The 18,702-nt window shown below is 46.5% G+C and overlaps 2 protein-coding genes across 4 annotated transcripts in view; one reads left to right on the top strand and one right to left on the bottom strand.

The window, feature by feature from the left end:
* Window positions 1-442: 442 nt before the first annotated feature.
* SNX32 (sorting nexin 32) lies at window positions 443-14,058 on the bottom strand (the record flags this gene model as incomplete). Its single annotated transcript, XM_088832260.1, is given in 17 exon segments — window positions 443-633; window positions 892-979; window positions 981-1,041; window positions 1,044-1,196; window positions 1,305-1,398; window positions 2,119-2,158; window positions 2,383-2,457; window positions 2,602-2,662; window positions 2,665-2,722; window positions 2,915-2,938; window positions 2,940-3,020; window positions 3,172-3,292; window positions 3,662-3,786; window positions 3,938-4,034; window positions 4,405-4,445; window positions 4,448-4,519; window positions 13,939-14,058. Coding segments are annotated over 17 exon segments (1,365 nt in total), but the record flags the coding sequence as incomplete, so codon positions are not given.
* A 281-nt stretch (window positions 14,059-14,339) lies between these two features.
* LOC129548761 (uncharacterized) overlaps window positions 14,340-18,702 on the top strand; it is a 42,736-nt gene continuing 38,373 nt past the window's right edge. For all 3 annotated transcript variants that reach the window (XM_088832322.1, XM_088832323.1, XM_088832324.1), the window contains exon 1: window positions 14,340-16,303. In XM_088832322.1, coding sequence (XP_088688448.1) covers window positions 14,392-15,816 — 1,425 coding nt within the window. In that variant the 5' untranslated portion in view covers window positions 14,340-14,391 and the 3' untranslated portion in view covers window positions 15,817-16,303. The remainder of the gene's footprint in view (window positions 16,304-18,702) is intronic.

Here is an 18,702-nt window from a genome sequence, read left to right on the forward strand (position 1 = left end):
AGAGAGGCAGGAAGGCGTATTCCATTTTCTAATTAGGAAATGGGTACAGAGGATTTATTAGTTTTATGTGTGGTCTGTGCCAGGGTTTATAAGGGGTGGTGGCACGCCTTGACTGCTCCTGGGTTCCAAGTTCTGGATCTTGTCTATACAGAGAGCCTCCTAGCACTCTGGAGAGTGACTGAACACATTGCAAGGGTGTCCCCCAGGATCTGGCCTCTACCGTGGTCAACTGGTAGAGGATGTACCTGGTGGGCCCTGGAACTGGAATGTCAGGACAAGCAAGCCTCCTTATAAAACCAGGTTTTTTATTTGTGAATAGGCTGGAGACAAACGAAGTTGGACCAGCAGTGGGTGGAGGCTGTCCCTCGGCCTCTAGGGAGGGGAGGTCACATTCCCTGGGCTTCCCCAGATTGGGGCTCTGCTTACCTCTGGCCAAGTGTGGTGTCCATGCTGCTCTATCTGGCAGGGCCTGGCACCTTGGTGCAGGGGTGGGGCTTGCCCTGAGAAGGGGCATGGCAAGTGGCTTCTAGGGCTAGAAGGCAGCCTGTGGAGTGGGAGATCTGGGGGCTTTTGGTAACTCTAAGGCTCCCCCTTGAGGATGACAAGGGTGCTCTGGAGAAGCAGGGTGCTGGCCTGTGGAGGAGAGATTCTTGAGGTCTCCTCCCTGCTGTTCCCCCACCTTGAATGACTCTTCTGTTCCCAGCCCTGTCCTACTGTTCACTGAGGCCTTGCTACCAATGAGAAGGGAAGGGTCTTGGTCAAAATGGGGAGCCCTGGCCCCACAGCTGGGGTGCTCAGGCCAGCCACCTCCCCCGACCCCCGCCAGGTCCGAGGCCCAGGGTGGGAGGCCAGGAAGGCAGCAAGAGGGCTCGGGGAGGCTGGAGGGCTCACCTTGGCGTGTTTGAGCTGCAGCTCAGCCAGCTCAATGAGGTTCTCGTGGAAGGATATGTGGGATTTGAAGTCCACGAGCTCTGGAGAGGAATGGGGACCCTGGCAGGGTGGCCAGTGCAGTGGCAGGGGCTCGTGGGCCATGGGGCTTTGCCTGGCTGAGTCCGAGAGGCATTCGAAGCACTGGCAGCACAGCTGTTGGTGGCTCTCTGTAGCCCACACCTCCTGGGTGCTGGTGTGGGCCTTGTCTAGCACCTTGTTGGCATTCTTGTAGTCTGCCAGTGCCAGCAGCCACCAGGGCAGCAGTCCTGGGACCGGCAAGGGCACAGGATCCCTGACTCACGGCCCTCGCCTGCCTGCCCTCCCTGGTGGCTCAGCCCCCTGGCCTCCAGCCCTCAGGTTTGCTCTGGGGCCACCTCTCACCTTGGCTGCCTGGGAGTCTTGCATGTAATATCTCAGCATGTCTGACAGCTTCAGGTCCACATTAGAGGCCACTTGGTCCTCCAGCTCCTGAAGCAAGAAGGTGGAGGCTGGGGACAGAACTGGCAGAGGGGCTGCTAAGGAAAGGGGTGCTGCTGTCCCTCTAAATACCCAACAGAGTCACCTGATAACCACTCACAAAGCAGGTGGCCTCGGATCTGGATCTTGGGGGTTGAGTAGGGGTTAGACAACAGCCAAAGGCTTTGCAGGTGTGCAAGCCAGATATGATTTTAGGGAACTTTAAGTTCAGTAGGGCTGTTGGGTGGCAGTGGCCAGAGCATACCAGGCTTAACATGCAAGCTAGGAACTCTGGGCTTTGTGTCTTGGGCAGTTCCTGGAAGGGACAAGGTCACTGAAGGGCCCTGAGCAGGGGAGAGATGAGGAGCAACGGACATTTTAGAAAGATTGGCACACTCCAGTGACTTTCTTGGCCAAGAGTTCAGGAAGTGTGTCTGGGGCAGAATGTTGGCAGCACAGCACAGTGCCAAAGGCACGTGGCACATCCTGGTAAGGGCCTTGCCAAACCCACTTCCCACCTCCTTCCCCACCACAAACACACACACTTGAGGCTGGATCCCTGACTTCACTCCAATCTTACTAAACTAGTGTGGAGAATGAGCCCAGGGCTTCATCAGGCCCAAGTTATCACTGAAAGATTCCAAAACGATCCTAGAGGTTTACCCCCTCCCAGGACAGTCTCTTCCCTGCAAAGGATCATGATCACCTTTCAACACAGAAGGTAGTACTCACCCTTAACCGTTCAAAGAACTCTGCCAATTTGAAGAAGCTCCTAGGAGGCAGTGGGGAGGAGTTAGAGCAGGGGTCTTAGCGGGTGCTTAAAGTCTTCCTGCCCTTAGGTCCCTCTTGGGGAAATCGGCTCTTTCTCTACCAAAGCCAAACAGGAGCTTCTTCACCTCCCCCTGGAGCTGATAGTAGATTTCCACACAGTGACCCTCCTCATGGACAGACACAGTATTACAGGCTTAGGGGAGAGGGGCCAGAGGGAATCTTCACGTCTTTAGCTGGTTGACTTCCTGTGATCCCAGACTGCTCAGTGCAGCTGAGATAAGCATGTAATCATCTCCCAGGCTTGCTGGGATAGAGCCCTCCATCAGAGCCCCTTGTCCACCTGTCAAGCCCCACCCCTGGTGTCTGTGGCCATGGGCAGACACAGGAAATTTCCTCTCCCCTGGGAAGTATGCCACTGGGGAGAGAAGGTAGGGGATCCAGGGCCCCTGGAATTCTGTGTACAGTCATGAGTGCATGACTCGGTCTCCCCACAGACAGGCGTCTAGATGCAGGCATGGTACTCCAGCAGGAAGGTCCGCTCATGCTCAAGGAAGTCATCCACCTCCTACGAGAGCCAGACAGGACCCACTTATACTGAGCCCCCAGAAGCAGAGCAGCTAAGGGCTCCCAAGGGTGGCACGATCTCCCCCTAGGCCAGAACCCCCAGTGGCTTCCCTCCCACAGCCACCCAGAGCCTCAATCCGTGCTGTGGACTTGAGGCCCTGGGTTGAATCCAGAGAAGGGGCCTAGGAGTCACCTTGAGCCCTGACAAGCCAGTGATGGAGGGCTTCGTCTGCAGACTTCATGATATTCCTCAGAAACCCCCCAAGGAGCCCCTTTCTGTTCTTTCCTCGGACAGTCAACTGAAACACACGTGGGGAGGGGGTCAATGTTGTGCAAGAGGGCATTTGCACCTCCCACCCCGGGCACATGCCACTCTCAGAGCTGATGAGTTGGAGGCCTGAGCCCACTTAAGAGTCCTATCCCCCACCCGCAGGGGTGACCCCAGCTCACATCCTGGCTATATTCCAAAAAGACAAAGTTGTGGTCTCGACGCAAGGTGGGGTGAGCTGCCAGGTGCTGCAGAGAGGCTTCATGGATCATAACTGTCTTCTTGAAGATAGCCAGGTAGTCCCTGCAGAGGACAGCAGGCAGCTCACAGGTCCCTCGCTGGCTCCCATCATCCTGCCCCTTCTCCTTTGGCAGCCCCAGAGTAAGGAGCAGGGTCCCTACACATCCACAGGGGGTAGTCAGGAGGGAAATCCTGGGCCTCTCTGGAGAGATTGGGCTGGGGCTTTGTCAGACAGACAAGAAAGGGAGGCAAGGGACTTCCCAGAGGTTAAGAATCCGCCTTGCAATGCAGGGAACGCAGGTTGGATCCCTGGTCAGGAAACTTTAAAGATTCCCACATCCTGAGGAGCAACTAGAGTCTGTGCCACAACTAAGGCCTGGCGAAGCCAAATAAGTGAGTAAACGTTGAAGAAGGATTGGGGGCGGCGCTCACGCTTCCCGCTCCTGCTTGACTTCGGCAGACTCTTCCCGCGTGATGGAGCGGTCTTCCTCACCCAGCTTCTGCAGTTTTTCCCTCGAAGCCTCAGAGTCTGGCCATGGAGGGGCTGAGGGGATCTGCTCAGAGGACAGAGCTGGGAGACCTCTTGTCATCAAGATGGCCATCACCCGCACCCCGAAAACCGGCCCTGCCTCCCCACCTCCCTTGAGGGCCAAGGCCAGCTCCCCCTGTTCTCCCAGGCCGTCTCCCCTCACAGGGAGACTGGTGTACCCCTGCCTTGTAGGCATTGAGCAGCCAGATGAATTCCTCATGCTGTCGCATGACGGAGAACTCAGTCTGGGCGAAGTGAGGCAGGCAGCTCCAGAAGCTGAGAAGCCTGTCTGAGGGGTCTCTCCTCCCCTGCTCCCCGCAAGCCCAACACCCACTAAGCTTCCTGCGCACCCACTTTTGGGCCAACCCCGTCCCACATGCCAGGTGAGGTCCAAGTTGGGGCTCTTGTGTTCCTGATCACCCTCAGGAGGGTGGACACGGGATGGTAGCACTTGGGGCCTTAGGAAAAGGCAGTCAGAGACTAGATGAGATGCTCTCCTTCTCAGAGGGCCAGGGGGTGAGAGCCAGGTTGAGGAGCTGGGCCCAAAGGCTCTGTTGGCATCTGCCCACCAGGTGAGCCAGGCTTCTTGGGCTCCTGAAGCCTCCTTCGGCAGCCACTGGAACCACACCCCTGCTCCCAGTGCAACGTCACCTTGGTCTGAATAGTGAATTTCACCTTGTCCTGCTCCACTCACTGACGGCATCAGAGATCTCCACCTGCAAGAAGCTGTCTCCCTGCAGGCCCACTGACATGGAGGAGGCCTGTGGGGGACGGGAGGGCCCTGACATGACTGATCACTGCCACCCCCATCCTGGCCACAGGCTTCCAGTCCTCCTGCAGAGCTGCCTCAAAGTATTATTTCCACCATGCCCTGGGGTCACTGGCTGCACCCCACACACACACACCAAAGATCCTGGTAAGTCGCTGCTCAGGGCTTCACAATGATCCTTTCCCACCCAGCCATCCTCTGAAGTAGGCAAAATTTGCCCCATTTTATAGGCCCAGAGGCTGCTCCCCCCAGAGAGGTGAAATAATGTGGCCTGAACCACACAATGTGGCAGGGCCAGATTGGAACAGTTTTTCAGTTCCACGTCCCATGTGCTTCCTCAGCTACTTGCCCACCCCTTCCCAGCTGGTTACCTCAGGTACCTCTCACCAGGTGTAAAGACGGTCCCACCCCTTTCTGAGGGCGTCCTGAGACCATTCCATTCACTACGTTTAGTGTCAAGAGGCAGACTTATAGGTCAAGCACTTGTATCTCTCCAAGTGAAAAGATCCCTGAGGCACCAAGCTACTAGTTCATTCTTGCACTGAGCTATCTCAATAAGCATTTACTGAACACCTGCGCTGTCCACACCACTGGGCCAGGAGGTACTAGGGAGAAGGTCAGCAGCCACTCTCGCTCCAAGCACAGCTCACTTCTCACCCTCAGTGGCCTCCCTGTCTCCTCTCACGGGCTTTGGCATATGTTTAGGACACTGAGGGGCCACTCACAGATTAATTTTATCTGGCCCTGCGCGTCATATATCAATGTAGTTACACAGTACACACTCGTTTGTGACCGTGTTCTTTACCGATACCCACCTGTGTCGTTGAGCATGGTGGTTCCTTTCCACTGCTGTATGGTGTCACACTATGTGACCACATCACAGTTTCTCTACTACTGTCGGTGCTCATCTGGATTACTTCCAGTCTGGGGTTATTATAAATAAAGCTACCATGAACATTCTTACATATATCTTTTGAGGGACCTAAGTACTCATTTCTGTTGGGTGTGAGAACTGCTTGATCAGAGGGTAGGCATGTGTTGAAAACGCTTTCATAGATACTGCCAAACAGTTTCCCAAGCTGACTGTTCTAATTTACACTCCCACTAGCACTGTATGGAAGTTCCAGGTGCCTTTGTCAATTATATGTGTTGTCAATATCCACAGCTCAGTGGGATGTCTTTTCACTCTCTTAATGGCTTATAATTCTACAATTAAAATTATAATTCTACAATTCTCTTAATGGCTTATAATTCTACCAAACTTTTCTTTTGTGATTCAGGATGCTTTTGTACTCTTGAAGAAACACTCCCACCCCAAAGTCATGAAGATGTTCTATTTTTTTTTTCTTCCAGAAACAGTTTTAGGTCTATGATCCATTTTCATACATTTATATGTAGATCTACTATCCATTTAATTTATTTTGTATATAGTGTAAAGTGTGGGTTGTGATTCATTTCTGCCATATAAATAGCCAGTGGTTTTGGCATTATTTGTTTAAAAACATTGTATTTGCACTTATCCATCAGAGGGAAGACACAATGAAAACCACAATCACAGAAAACTAACCAATCTGATCACATGGACCACAGCCTTGTCTTACTCAAAGAAACTATGAGCCATGCCGTGCAGTGCCACCCAAGATGGATGGGTCATGGTGGAGAGTTCTGACAAAACGTGATCCTCTGGAGAAGGGAATGGCAAGCCACTTCAGTATTCTTGCCTTGAGAACCCCATTAACAGTATGAAAAGGCAAAAAGATAGGACACTGAATGATGAATTCCCCAGGTCAGTAGGTGCCCAATATGCTAGATCAGTGGAGAAATAACTCCAGAAATAATGAGAGACAGAGCCAAAGCAAAAACAACACCCAGTTGTGGGTGTGACTGGTGATAGAAGCAAGGTCCGAAGCTATAAAGAGCAATATTGCATAGGAACCTGGAATGTTAGGTCCATGAATCAAGGCAAATTGGAAGTGGTCAAACAGGAGATGGCAAGAGTCAATGTCAACATTTTAGGAATCAGCGAACTAAGATGGACTGGAATGTGTGTGTTTAACTCAGATGACCATTATCTACTACTGTGGGCAGGAATCTCTTAGAAGAAATGGAGTAGCCATCATAGTCAACAAAAGAGTCCAAAATGCAGTACTTGGCTGCAATCTCAAAAATGACAGAATGATCTCTGTTCATTTCCAAGGCAAACCATTCAATATCACAGTAATCCAAGACTATGCCCCGACCAGTAATGCTGGAGAGGCTGAAGTTGAATGGTTCTATGAAGACCTACAAAACCTTCTAGAACTAACACCCAAAAAAGATGTCCTTTTCAGTATAGGGGACTGGAATGCAAAAGTAGGAAGTCAAGAAACACCTGGAGTAACAGGCAAATTTGTCCTTAGAGTACAGAATGAAGCAGGGCAAAGGATAATAGAGTTTTGCCAAGAGAACGCACCGGTCATAGCAAACACCCTCCTGCAACAACACAAGAGAAGACTCTACACATGGACATCACCAGGTGGTCAACACCGAAATCAGACTGATTATATTCTTTGCAGCCAAAGATGGAGAAGCTCTATACAGTCAGCAAAAACAAGACTGGGAGCTGACTGTGGCTCAGATTATGAACTCCTTATTGCCAAATTCAGACTTAAATTGAAGAAAGTAGGGAAAACCACTAGACCATTCAGATATGACCTAAATCAAATCCCTTACAACTATACAGTGGAAGTGACAAATAGAGTCAAGGGATTAGATCTTATAGACAGAGTGCCTGAAGAACTATGGATGGAGGAGTGATCAAGTGATCAAGACCATCTCCAAGAAAAAGAAATGCAAAAAGGCAAAATGGTTGTCTGAGGAGGCCTTACAAATAGCTGTGAAAAGAAGAGAAGCTAAAGGCAAAGGAGAAAAGGAAAGATATACCCATTTGAATGCAGAGTTCTAAAGAATAGCAAGGAAAGATAAGAAAGCCTTCCTCAGTGACCAATGCAAACAAATAGAGGAAACCAATAGAATGGGAAAGACTAGAGATCTCTTCAAGAAAATCAGAGATACCAAGGGAACATTTCATGCAAAGGTGGGCACAATAAAGGACAGAAAAAGCACAGATCCAACAGAAGCAGAAGATACTACGAAGAGGTGGCAAGAATACAGAGAAGAACTGTACAAAAAAGATCTCATGACCCAGATAACCACAATGGTGTGATCACTCACCTAGAGCCAGACATCCTGGAATGCAAAGTCAAGTGGGCCTTAGGAAGCATCACCATGAACAAAGTTAGTGGAGGTGATGGAATTCCAGTTGAGCTATTTCAAATCCTGAAAGATGATGCTGTGAAAGTGCTACACTCAATATGCCAGCAAATTTGGAAAACTCAGCAGTAGCCACAGGACTGGAAAAGGTCAGTTTTCATTCCAATCCCTAAGAAAGGCAATGCCAAAGAATGTTCAAACTACCACACAATTGCACTCATTTCACATGCTAGCAAAGTAATACTCAAAATTCTCCAAGCCAGGCTTCAACAATATGTGAACCAAGAACTTCCAAATGTTCAAGCTGGATTTAGAAAAGCCAGAGGAACCAGAGATCAAATTGCCAACATCCATTGGATCATCAAAAAAGCAACAGAGTTCCAGAAAAACATCTTATTTCTGCTTCATTGACTAAGTCAAAGCCTTTGACTGTGTGGATCACAATAAACTGTGGAAAATTCTGAAAGAGATGGGAATACCAGACCACCTGTCCTGCCTCCTGAGAAATCTGTATGCAAGTCAAGAAGCAACAGTTAGAACTGGACATGGAACAACAGACTGCTTCCAAATCGGGAAAGGAGTACAACAAGGCTGTATATTTTCACCCTGCTTATTTAACTTATATGCAGAGTACATCATGAGGAACGCTGGGCTGGATGAAGCACAAGCTGAAATCAAGACTGCCAGGAGAAATATCAATAACCTCAGATATGCAGATGACACCACACTTATGGTAGAAAGCGAAGAAGAACTAAAGAGCCTCTTGATGAAAGTGAAAGAGGAGAGTGAAAAAGTTGGCTTAAAACTCAATATTCAGAAAACTAAGATCATGGTATCTTGTCCCATCATTTCATGACAAATAGATGGGGAAACAATGGAAGCAATGACAGACTTTATTTTGGGGGGCTCCAAAATCACTGCAGATGATGACTGCAGCCATGAAATTAAAAGATGCTTGCTCCTTGGAAGAAAAGTTATGACCAACATAGACAGCATATTAAAAAGCAGAGATATTACTTTGCCAACAAAGGTCCATCTAGACAAAGCTATGGTTTTTCCAAGAGTCATGTATGGATATGAGAGTGGACTATAAAGAAAGATAAGTGCTGAAGAATTGATGCTTTTGAATGGTGGTGTTGGAGAAGACTCCTGAGAGTCCCTTGGACTGCAAGGAGATCCAACCAGTCCATCCTAAAGGAAATCAGTCCTCAATGTACATTGAAAGGACTGATGTTGAAGCTGAAACTCCAATACTTTGGCCACCTGATGTGAAGAGCTAACAAATTTGAAGACCCTGATGCTGGGAAAGATTGAAGATGGGAGGAGAAGGGGACGACAGAGGATGAGATGGTTGGATGACATCACCAACTCAATGGACATGAGTTTGAGTAGACTCCGGGAGCTGGTGATGGACTGGGAAGCCTGGTGTGCTGCAGTCCATGGGGTCGCAAAGAGTCGGACACAACTGAGCGACTGAACTGAACTCATTTGCACTATGATTTGTTTTGGTGTGCACCCTGGCAGAAAATCAACTGACTTCAAAAGTGATCAGTTCTGTATTCCCTATTCTGTTCCACTGATACACATCTATATTTTTTATATCACACTCTGTTGATTACTATAATTGATAGGCAGTATGGAAATAATGTAGAATTAACTTTGTCCTTTTTCAAAATCATTTTGGCTACTGTAGGTCCTTTGCGTTTCCACATAAATTTTAGAATCAGCTTGTTAATTTCTACCCCAAAAAACTTTCTGAGATTTGATTGAGATTACATTGAATCTATAGGTCAATTTTGGAAGAATAGATATTTTTACAATACTCAATCTTCTAATCCATGAACATGGATATCTTTCCAACGATTCAGGTCTTCTTTAATTTTTCTCAGTAACGTCTTATAGTTTCTCCATAGAGGTTTTGCACACTGTGGCACAAGGGCTTAATAGCCCTGTGACATGTGGGATCTTCCCATGCCAGTGACCGAACTGGTATCCTTTGTACTGGCAGGCAGATTCTTAACCACTAGACCACTAGCTATGTCCTCTCTAGCTTCTTGATATTGAAATTAGATCACTGACTTTTCAACCTTTCTTTTTTCTAAAATATACATTTGGAGGTATAAATTGCTCTCAGAATACTGCTTTAGCTACATTTATAAGTCAGCATTTTTTTTTATTGGAGGCAAATTACTTTACATTAATATATTGGTTGGTTTTGTCATACATTGACACACATCTGCCCCGGGTGTACATGTGTTCCCCCTCTTGAACCCCCCTCCCACCTCCCTCTTCCCTCCAGGTCATCCCCGTGCACCAGCCCCAAGCATCCTGTATCATGCGTCGAACCTGGACTGGTGATTCATTTCACATATGATAATATACATGCTACAATGCCGTTCTCCCCAATCATCCCACCTTCACCCTCTCCCACAGAGTCCCAAAGGCTGTTCTATACACCTATGTCTCTTTTGCTGTCTCGTATACAGGGTTAAGGTTACCATCTTTCTAAATTCCATATATATGCGTTAGTATGCTGTATTGATGTTTTTCTTTCAGGCTGACTTCACTCTGTATAATAGGCTCCAATTTCATCCACCTCAGCATTTTTTTTTTAATCTGCTCATACTTTTATTTCTTTGTCAAACTGTACTCACATTTGGTGTGAAAGTTGCTCAGTCGTGTTCGACTCTTTGTGACCCCATGGACTATACTCCAAAGAATACTGGAGTGGAGTGGGTAGCCTTTCCCTTCTCCAGGGGATCTTCCCAACCCAGGGATCGAACTCAGGTCTCCCACATTGCAGGTGGATTCTTTACCAGCTGAGCCACAATCCCATTTTTAGGAAATCTGTATGAAAAGAAATCTCTTTTAACTTTGGATATTAAAAAGCATCTTAACATACAGAATTCTGTCACATTTTCTTCTTTTTTCTTGTCATTTTCACCACAATTATTCATAAACAGACGTATTAGGGACAATCATTCTGCCATAAGTCATCCTAAGACTCCATCTGTTATTTAGTTGCTAAGTTGTGTCTGACTCTTTTGCAACCCCACAGACTGTAGCCCACCAGACTCCTCTGTCCATGGGATTTTCCAGGCAAGAATACTGGAGCAGGTTGCCATTTCCTTCTCCAATCTTATAAGTTTTGATATGTCATATTTTCAAAATAATTTCTTAAAAATTTTTCTAATTTCCATTATACTTTCTTCTTTGACTTATTATTTAGAAGTATGTTGTTTAATTTCCAAATATTCTGGAATGTAGTTATCTTTTTGTTTTGATTCCTTGATGAGTATCCTAGATCAGAGATCACACTCTATATTATTTGAGTTAAAGTTTGTCGATGCTTGTTTTCTGGCTAAATGCTAATGGATTTTGGTAAACGCTTCATGTACGCTTGAAGAGAATGTGTTTTCTGCAGTTGCAGGTTATAGAGTGGCACATAGGTCAGCTGATTAATCACACTATTTAAATCTAAATGCTGGGCTTTTTTGATCCGCTGACACTGCTGTTCAGTTGCTCCGTCGTGTCCAACTCTTTGCGACCCCACAGACTGCAGCACGCCAGGTTTCCCTGTCCTTCACTATCTCCCAGAACTTGCTCAAACTCATGTCCATTGAGTGGGTAATGCCGTCCAACTATCTCATCCTCTGTTGTCCCCTTCTCCTCCTGCCTTCAGTCTCTCCTAGCATTGGGGTCTTTTCCAGTGAGTTGGCTCTTCGCATTAAGTGCCCAAATTATTAGAGTTTCAGGTTCAGCATCAGTCCTTCCAATGAATATTCAGGACCGATTTCCTTTAGGATTGACTGGTTTGATCTCCTTGCTGTCCAAGGGACTCTCAAGAGTCTTCTCCAGCACCAGAGTCCAAAAGCATCAGTTCTTCTGGGCTCAGCTTTCTTTATGGTCTAACTCTCACATCCACACATGACTACTGAAAAAATCATAGCTTTGACTAGATGGACCTTTGTCAGCAAAGTAATGTCTCTGCTTTTTAATATGCTATCAGTTGTGCTAAAACTCTAATTGTAATCATGGATTGATTTCTTCTTTTAATTTTGTAATTCTTTATTTTGCATATTTTGAAATTATGTTATGAAGTATATAAAATTGAGGAGTGCTTTATCTTTCTGTTGAATTGACTCTTTAATATTTATAAAACATCCCTTTTTTTCTAGAATACTTTCTCTTCCAGTCTACTTTGTTTGAAATTAATATAAAGCCACACCAGCTTTCTTTTGGTTAGTGTGCTCATAGTGTACATATTCCATTAGCTTCTCAATATTTCTGTGTTCTTAAAAGTATGCCTTTTTCAAAATAAAATTATTTACAGCTGTCCTGGGTCTTTGTTGCTATGTGTGAGTTTTCTCTAGTGTGGCAAGCAGGGGCTACTCTTCATTGCAGTGCACGGGCTTTTCACTGCTGTGGCTTCTGTAGTTGCAGAGCACAGACTCTAAGTGAGCAAGCTTCAGTAGTTGCAGTATTCAAGCTCAGCTGCTCCTCAACATGTGGGATCTTCCCAGACCAGGGATCAAACCCATGTCCTCTGCACTGGCAGATGGATTCTTAACCACTGGACCACCAGAGAAGTCCCCAAGTAAGTCTCTTTTAACAGAATTAAATTGTTTTTTAAAAATCCAATCTGAAAATGTTTTATTTTTAATTGTAGTGCTTCTTCCACTTCACTATTACTGTAATTACTAATACAGTAGGCTATAAGCCTGCCATCTTGCTGTTTGTCTCCTGTTTTTTGTTCTTTTATTCTTTCTTGAATTCTGTTAGATTAATCAAGTATTTTATGTTATTTCATTTTCTCTCTTGTATTTTTACTTACTCATTTATTATTCTTTTCATCTTTCTATGTTTATAGGAGAATTTTGAAGAAGGTAATGCTTACTCTAATAGTAGATTATCAGAGAGTCTGGCACCTACAAAGGTTAGGTGCCAGTGGGCTGTGACCACAAACCCATCAGTTTGACAGCCCAGGACATCCTCCCAAAACGTAGCATTCACTATTCAATAACAGTAATACAATAGCTAACACTTAGATTTGCCCTTCCTATATGCCAGGCATTGCTCTAAACATTATATATATATAAATATATAAACTAATTTAATTATGAATATGAACACAGATAAACACTGAAACGATGCCTTCTGTTCCATTCTTTGGTCTGTCAATTCCTCTCACTTCATCAAATTCCACTTGAACCCCACTCCTCACTTGTTGGCTTCTCCAACATCCCCAGGGCAAGCTCTTCCTCTCTCCATTTGCCTGCACCGCCCACCCTACCCCCACCCCCACCCCGCCCGACAGTCTGGTTCATTGGTGCAACAGGCCCCCAAGTCCCCTGCCTCCTTCCTTGGTAACTGCTTGAGAGAGATGGGGCTTCAAAAATGGCCCACGACTGCTCCATCCTTATAGGATAAGTGGCCTTTTAGTCATAGCCCACTCTGCACATATCTCCTACCCTTAAAAGTGTGCATCTCTGTATGCCCACCCCCAACCATCCTTAGCACAAGGATGCTCAGAAACTGTCAAATGAAGTCAAGAAGAAAAAATGAAGACTGAATGGTCTTCTGATTATATGACACAGACACATATGTGAACCATTAGTGGTGAACAGTATTCCCCCCACATTAGGAAAGCAGTATTCCAGCCCCTTCTCAGTCCATAACACCCTTCCATGAAACCAGCATGAGTAGGCCCTGGGGAGGGGAGGGAGGAGTAAGAATGACGGTCCGTTTCCATATGTCGGGGTAAAGGTAAACCCTGCCTCCTCACCAGTCCCCATGCAGATGCCACCCCCTTGCTCAGATCTCTCTCTTCTCTAACTCATGTGTGAGCGTAGACAGACAGACAGACACACACACACACACACACTCTCCCACTCACTCCCTGATTGGGCATCAGCGGGTATTATGGAGGGAGGTGTAGGAATGGCAGGGGGTTTGCACCCTTTCTCTACCTTGCTCTCCTTCCCAGCTTTTAGAAGCTCCTCCATCACTCTCCTCGACTACAGCACTAAAGGATTCCGCAGGGGGTTATTGCCCGCGCGCCGCGGCAGCTTGGTCCGCGAGACCTCGCCCCGAGGAACGGACCCAGTGGGGACCCTATCCCCTAACGGAGGCGCCCTCCCCTCCCTGCCAAGGAGTCACCTGGAGCCGGGCGTGGTTCCCACGCCGTTCCCTCGCAGCCGCGCCTTGTGATTGGGTAGCAGGTTTACCGTGCGGGACGCCATTGGCTGCAACGCCTGTCGTTCCTGTGCCCAGGCCCCACCTTTAAGGGGCAGCGCGGAACTGAGAGGGCCGGGAACAGGCCACAGCGTGGAGGCGGGCGGCGCGGGGATGGGGAGCTGGGTGCTCTACGGTCGCAGAGGTCTCGAGTCCCGTCAGCCCCCGCCTCCGGGCTGGTTGATTCCGGCTCGCTGGCACTCTGGGCCGCGCCTTGCAACGGCCTCACGCGGTCTGCGCGTGCGCACTAGTCCACGCTCGCGCCCTCTAGGCGGTGGGCGGGGCGGCGGGCCGGTGGGCTGGGTGGGAGGGTGGGGAGGGTGAGGGGAATGGGGAGCTGGTGTGGGGTGGGCGGACTAGGGGCCCGGGAGAGGCGTAATGTCTTTGGAGAAAGGGGCTCCGTTTGGGTATCCGCTCTGGGGCAGGAGGGAGTGGCGGGGTAAGCCACAAAGGGCGGCAAGGGGGCGCGACAAGGCCCGCTGCCAGAGCACCCGAGGCCAGGCCGGGACCTTCGGGCGGTCGCAACTGGAACCGGGAAGCAGAGGGGCGCAGACGATGCGAGAAAAGTTATGGATGCCCTGGAACGGGCTCATCGTCATTGGGAGGAAAATGGAGCTCCTGGGTAGAAAGACGCAAAAACCTAAAACGTGGGACCCGAAGCTTGAGTCTGAGAACTGGAGACTGGAAGATGTGGAAAAGACAGTCCTAAGAGGAAAGTCAGGCCGGAGCCCGGAAAGGATGGATGTGAAACGAGTGCGCAGTGTATCTAGTGCATTACAGGTTTCGGCCGGTTTGCGGAAAGACAACTCAAAGGTGTGGGGAAAGCAAGAATTCAGACACAGAGTAGAGGCTGAATCTGAGAGTGCAGGGACTGCAGCGGGATCTCGGAAGGGGTCTGAGTTTAAAGAGAAGTCGAAGTTTACTCACGTGGAAACCAGTGGAGAGGACTTGAGATCCAGAGGATACGAAGTAAAGCAGAATGAGGAGGAGCTGAGGTCAAGTGGAGAGAAACTGAGTCCCAGTGGAGAGAAGCTGATATCGGGTGGAGAGAAGCTGGAGGCCAAGGGAGAGAGGCGGGGATCTGGGGGAGACAGGCGGGGATCCGGGGGAGAGAGGCGGGGATCTGGGGGAGAGAGGCGGGGATCCGGGGGAGACAGGCGGGGATCCGGGGGAGAGAGGCGGGGATCCAGGGGAGAGAGACGAGGATCCGGGGGAGAGAGACGAGGATCCGGGGGAGAGAGGCGGGGATCCAGGGGAGAGAATCTGGGGACAAGTGGAGAGAAGCTAGTACCCAGGAGAGAGAGGCGGGGGTCCAGGGCAGAGAGGCGGGGGTCCAGGGCAGAGAGGCGGGGGTCCAGGGGAGAGAATCTGGGGACAAGTGGAGAGGAGTTGAAATCCACTGGAGATAAACAGCGGTCAACTACAGAGAAGCAGCGATCCAGTAGGGAGAAGCTGGGGACTAGTGGAGAGATGTTGGCGCGTTCACGAATGGGGAGCATAAATGAAGAGCAAATTGAGAAAGTGGTGGAAGTGATTGGGGATGAAAAATTGATAGCAATTACCGATGCTGAGATGGAAATTCCCTTTGAAAGTGTAGAGGCGAATGATGAAGAGAATGAGGAAGGCTTGGGGGAGGAGGATATCTTGGAAGAAGAGAATGATAATAGTGATGAATCTGTTTCTATGGAAGAGAAAACAATTATAGAGGAGGAAGGAGATGAAGTGAGTGAGGAGATGGAGAATGTAAGAAGGAAAGAGGAGCAAATAGGGGACGTTTTGCAAGTCAAAGAGAAATTAGAGTGAAGCAGAATGTTATTGACCCTGAAGGGGTAAATATGAGAAAGAGCATCTGAGCCTAAGAGAAGAAAGAGTGGGAAGGAAGAGCTACTGGGAATGAAGGTGGACACCAGGACCAAAGGAAGTAAAGAAGTCTGATAGAGAGGGAAGTGGAACATTTTGGGAAGAAAGAGATTTGTTAATGTGTCGATAGCTAGAGGAAACGTGAACATTGGTTTCTTGGAAAAGAGCTGTGACTAAAGAGCATGTAGAGAAGTGCTTGAGAAATGCACTGAGGATGGGCTAGAAAGATTTAGTTTAACAGATGATTGAGTTTATGAGATATAGGAGAATGCATAGTGAGAAAAATGGACAAGTGACAGCAGGATGAGGATAGATCATGAAGGTGGTGGAAGGCGATGTGGGCTGGAGTGATCAATGTCTGATAGAGGATCCTAAAGGATGTGGAGCTCGACAAAGCAGAGATGAGAAAATGAAGAAGTGACAGAAAAAAGTAAGAAGCCACATCCCATAATAGTAATTATGTTTGTCGGATTTTAAAGTTATTTTCTTCCCTGTTTCTTTACTCTCCCCTCCCATGTAGCTAATTTTACAATGCAGTGGGACAGGCCTCTCAGTGGGCCCTGTGTATCTGGACCGAGCCCAGCCTCCCTGATCTTCCCTCTAGCCTGCAAATTGTATCCAGAATAACTTCTGGGTTCCCCTGTTTTATTTTATTTCTTGGCTGTGCTGGGTCTTTACTGCAGCACATGGACCCTTCCTTGTGGCGCATGGGGCTTAGTTGCCCCCTGCATGTGGGATCTTAGTTCCCTGACCATGGACTGAACACCCATCCCCTGCACTGGAAGGCAGATTCTTAACCACTGGGCTACCAGGGAAGTTCCATGGGTTCCCCTATTTTAAATTTATTTTTAAATGAAACGAAAAATATTTTTAATGATAAAAGGTAGAATTCACAGAGAAGATAGACATCGTAAACCATTAGCCACCGAACAACAAAGAAACAAAGATACATAAAGCAAAAATCAGAAGAAATATAAGGGAAAAGAAAAAAAGTATAATCATAGTGAGATATATTAACATTTCTCTGAGAATATACAGTTCAGAAAAAATAAGAATAGGAGCATCTTGAATGATGTCATTAATAATTTAAATATATTAGATTTCTATTCATATTAATCTTATATCCTACACAAATAAATTTAAAATTTTGTATCTCATATGTTATCAGGTGTCCATAGGACTTTTAGAAAAACTGGCAAAAAGATAAACATTACTAAATTTCAAAAATTATAATTCTTTTATTTTTGTGATTCATTATTTTTGAAATTATTTTCCATTATAGGTTATTACAAGATATTGACTATAGTTCCCTGTGCTATACGGTAAACCTTTGTTGCTTGTTACATATGTATTTTTTTAAATTAGAAATCTAGCATTCTACCTATGCTACGTCAAACAAGTGGAATCAAAATTTTTTAGGCAAAAATTCAAAAGTTTTCTAATATATATATTATACATATTATTTATATATTTGTATACAAGAGCTTTTATACTATGCTTGATAAAGGCTTGAGAAAGTACATCAAAAAAAAGAAAAGAGATGGAGAAATTGGAAAGCATAAACTAAATGAAATGGGAGCACGGAGTATGAAATAGAAGTGAAATAAACTAGATAAAAGATCCTCATATAGACCAGTTCTTTGTAAACATGGCTGCTCATTAGAAATGTATCTGGAGTTGTAGCAAAGGAAAAAAAAAAAGTAGTATGTGGGCATTTGTATTTTTCAGGAAATTTCAATATAATTCTGATATGCATCTGGATCTTAAAAAGTGATTACATGTTTTTCTATTAAATGGTAGTTTTGGTGATACAGAATTCTATTATTTTCCTGTTGACCAATTATGATATAATGGATTCCACCATTTTAATCACTTCACCATGATCACTATTTCCACAAGTTCCCCTTACCTCCACATCAAATTTGAATTGCTCATACTTGATTTGAAATTGTCTCAGTTATTTTGTATTATTATTGTTTCCATTTGACTTTTAATTATTCATCTAATCAGATGGGAGTTTCTCCCTGTGCCTGTCTCCTTTGGGGCTTTCTTTTAGGTCTTCCACTTGTCATCCAGCATCCACTGTCACCCTAGGGAATACAGGAGACTCCCTAAGTACCTAGTGTCAAAGCATCAGTATCAAGACTTGGTCTCTTCAGTAGGGACCTAAGAGTTGGTGAAAAGCAGTCATGGATAGTTAGGTTGAAAGGAATACTTCACCCTTTCTCCTCTGTATACTTTTAAAAATCTATACAATTTCTAAGGGGTAGAAACTTCATCATATCATAAGTAAGTCTCATAACAAATTTATGTTAATAATAGTCTTATTTTTTTTTTAACTGTTAAGATTTCTGGGCTTCCCTGATGGCTCAGGGGTGAAAAATTCACCTGCCAGTTCAGGAGACATGGGTTCAATCCCTGGTCTGGGAAGATCCCACATGCCTCGGAGCAACTAAGCCCATGTGTTACAACTATTGAGCCTGAGCTCTGGAGCCCAGGAACCCCAATTACTGAGCCCACACGCCCCATCTGCTAAAGCCTGTACATCCTAGAGCCTGTGTTCTGCAACAAGAGAAGCCATGACAATGAGAAGCCTGCACATCACAACTAGAGAAAAGCCCATGCAGCAACGAAGACCCAGCACAGCCGTAAATAAATAAAATTATATACAAAACATGTTGGTAAACCTTTTAAAAAAAAGTTTTATACACATCCCTTTATAATTTTCCCCAGTCTCCAAAAGATCTGTAAACTCTATGCCATATTTTTGAAATTATTTATTTATTTACTTGGCTGCACCGGGTCTTAATTGAGTCATGTGGGATCTTC

Source organism: Moschus berezovskii, chromosome 25, assembly GCF_049115385.1.
Source record: "Moschus berezovskii isolate FMDL1 chromosome 25, NW_MosBer_1.0, whole genome shotgun sequence".
Taxonomy (NCBI): domain Eukaryota; kingdom Metazoa; phylum Chordata; class Mammalia; order Artiodactyla; family Moschidae; genus Moschus; species Moschus berezovskii.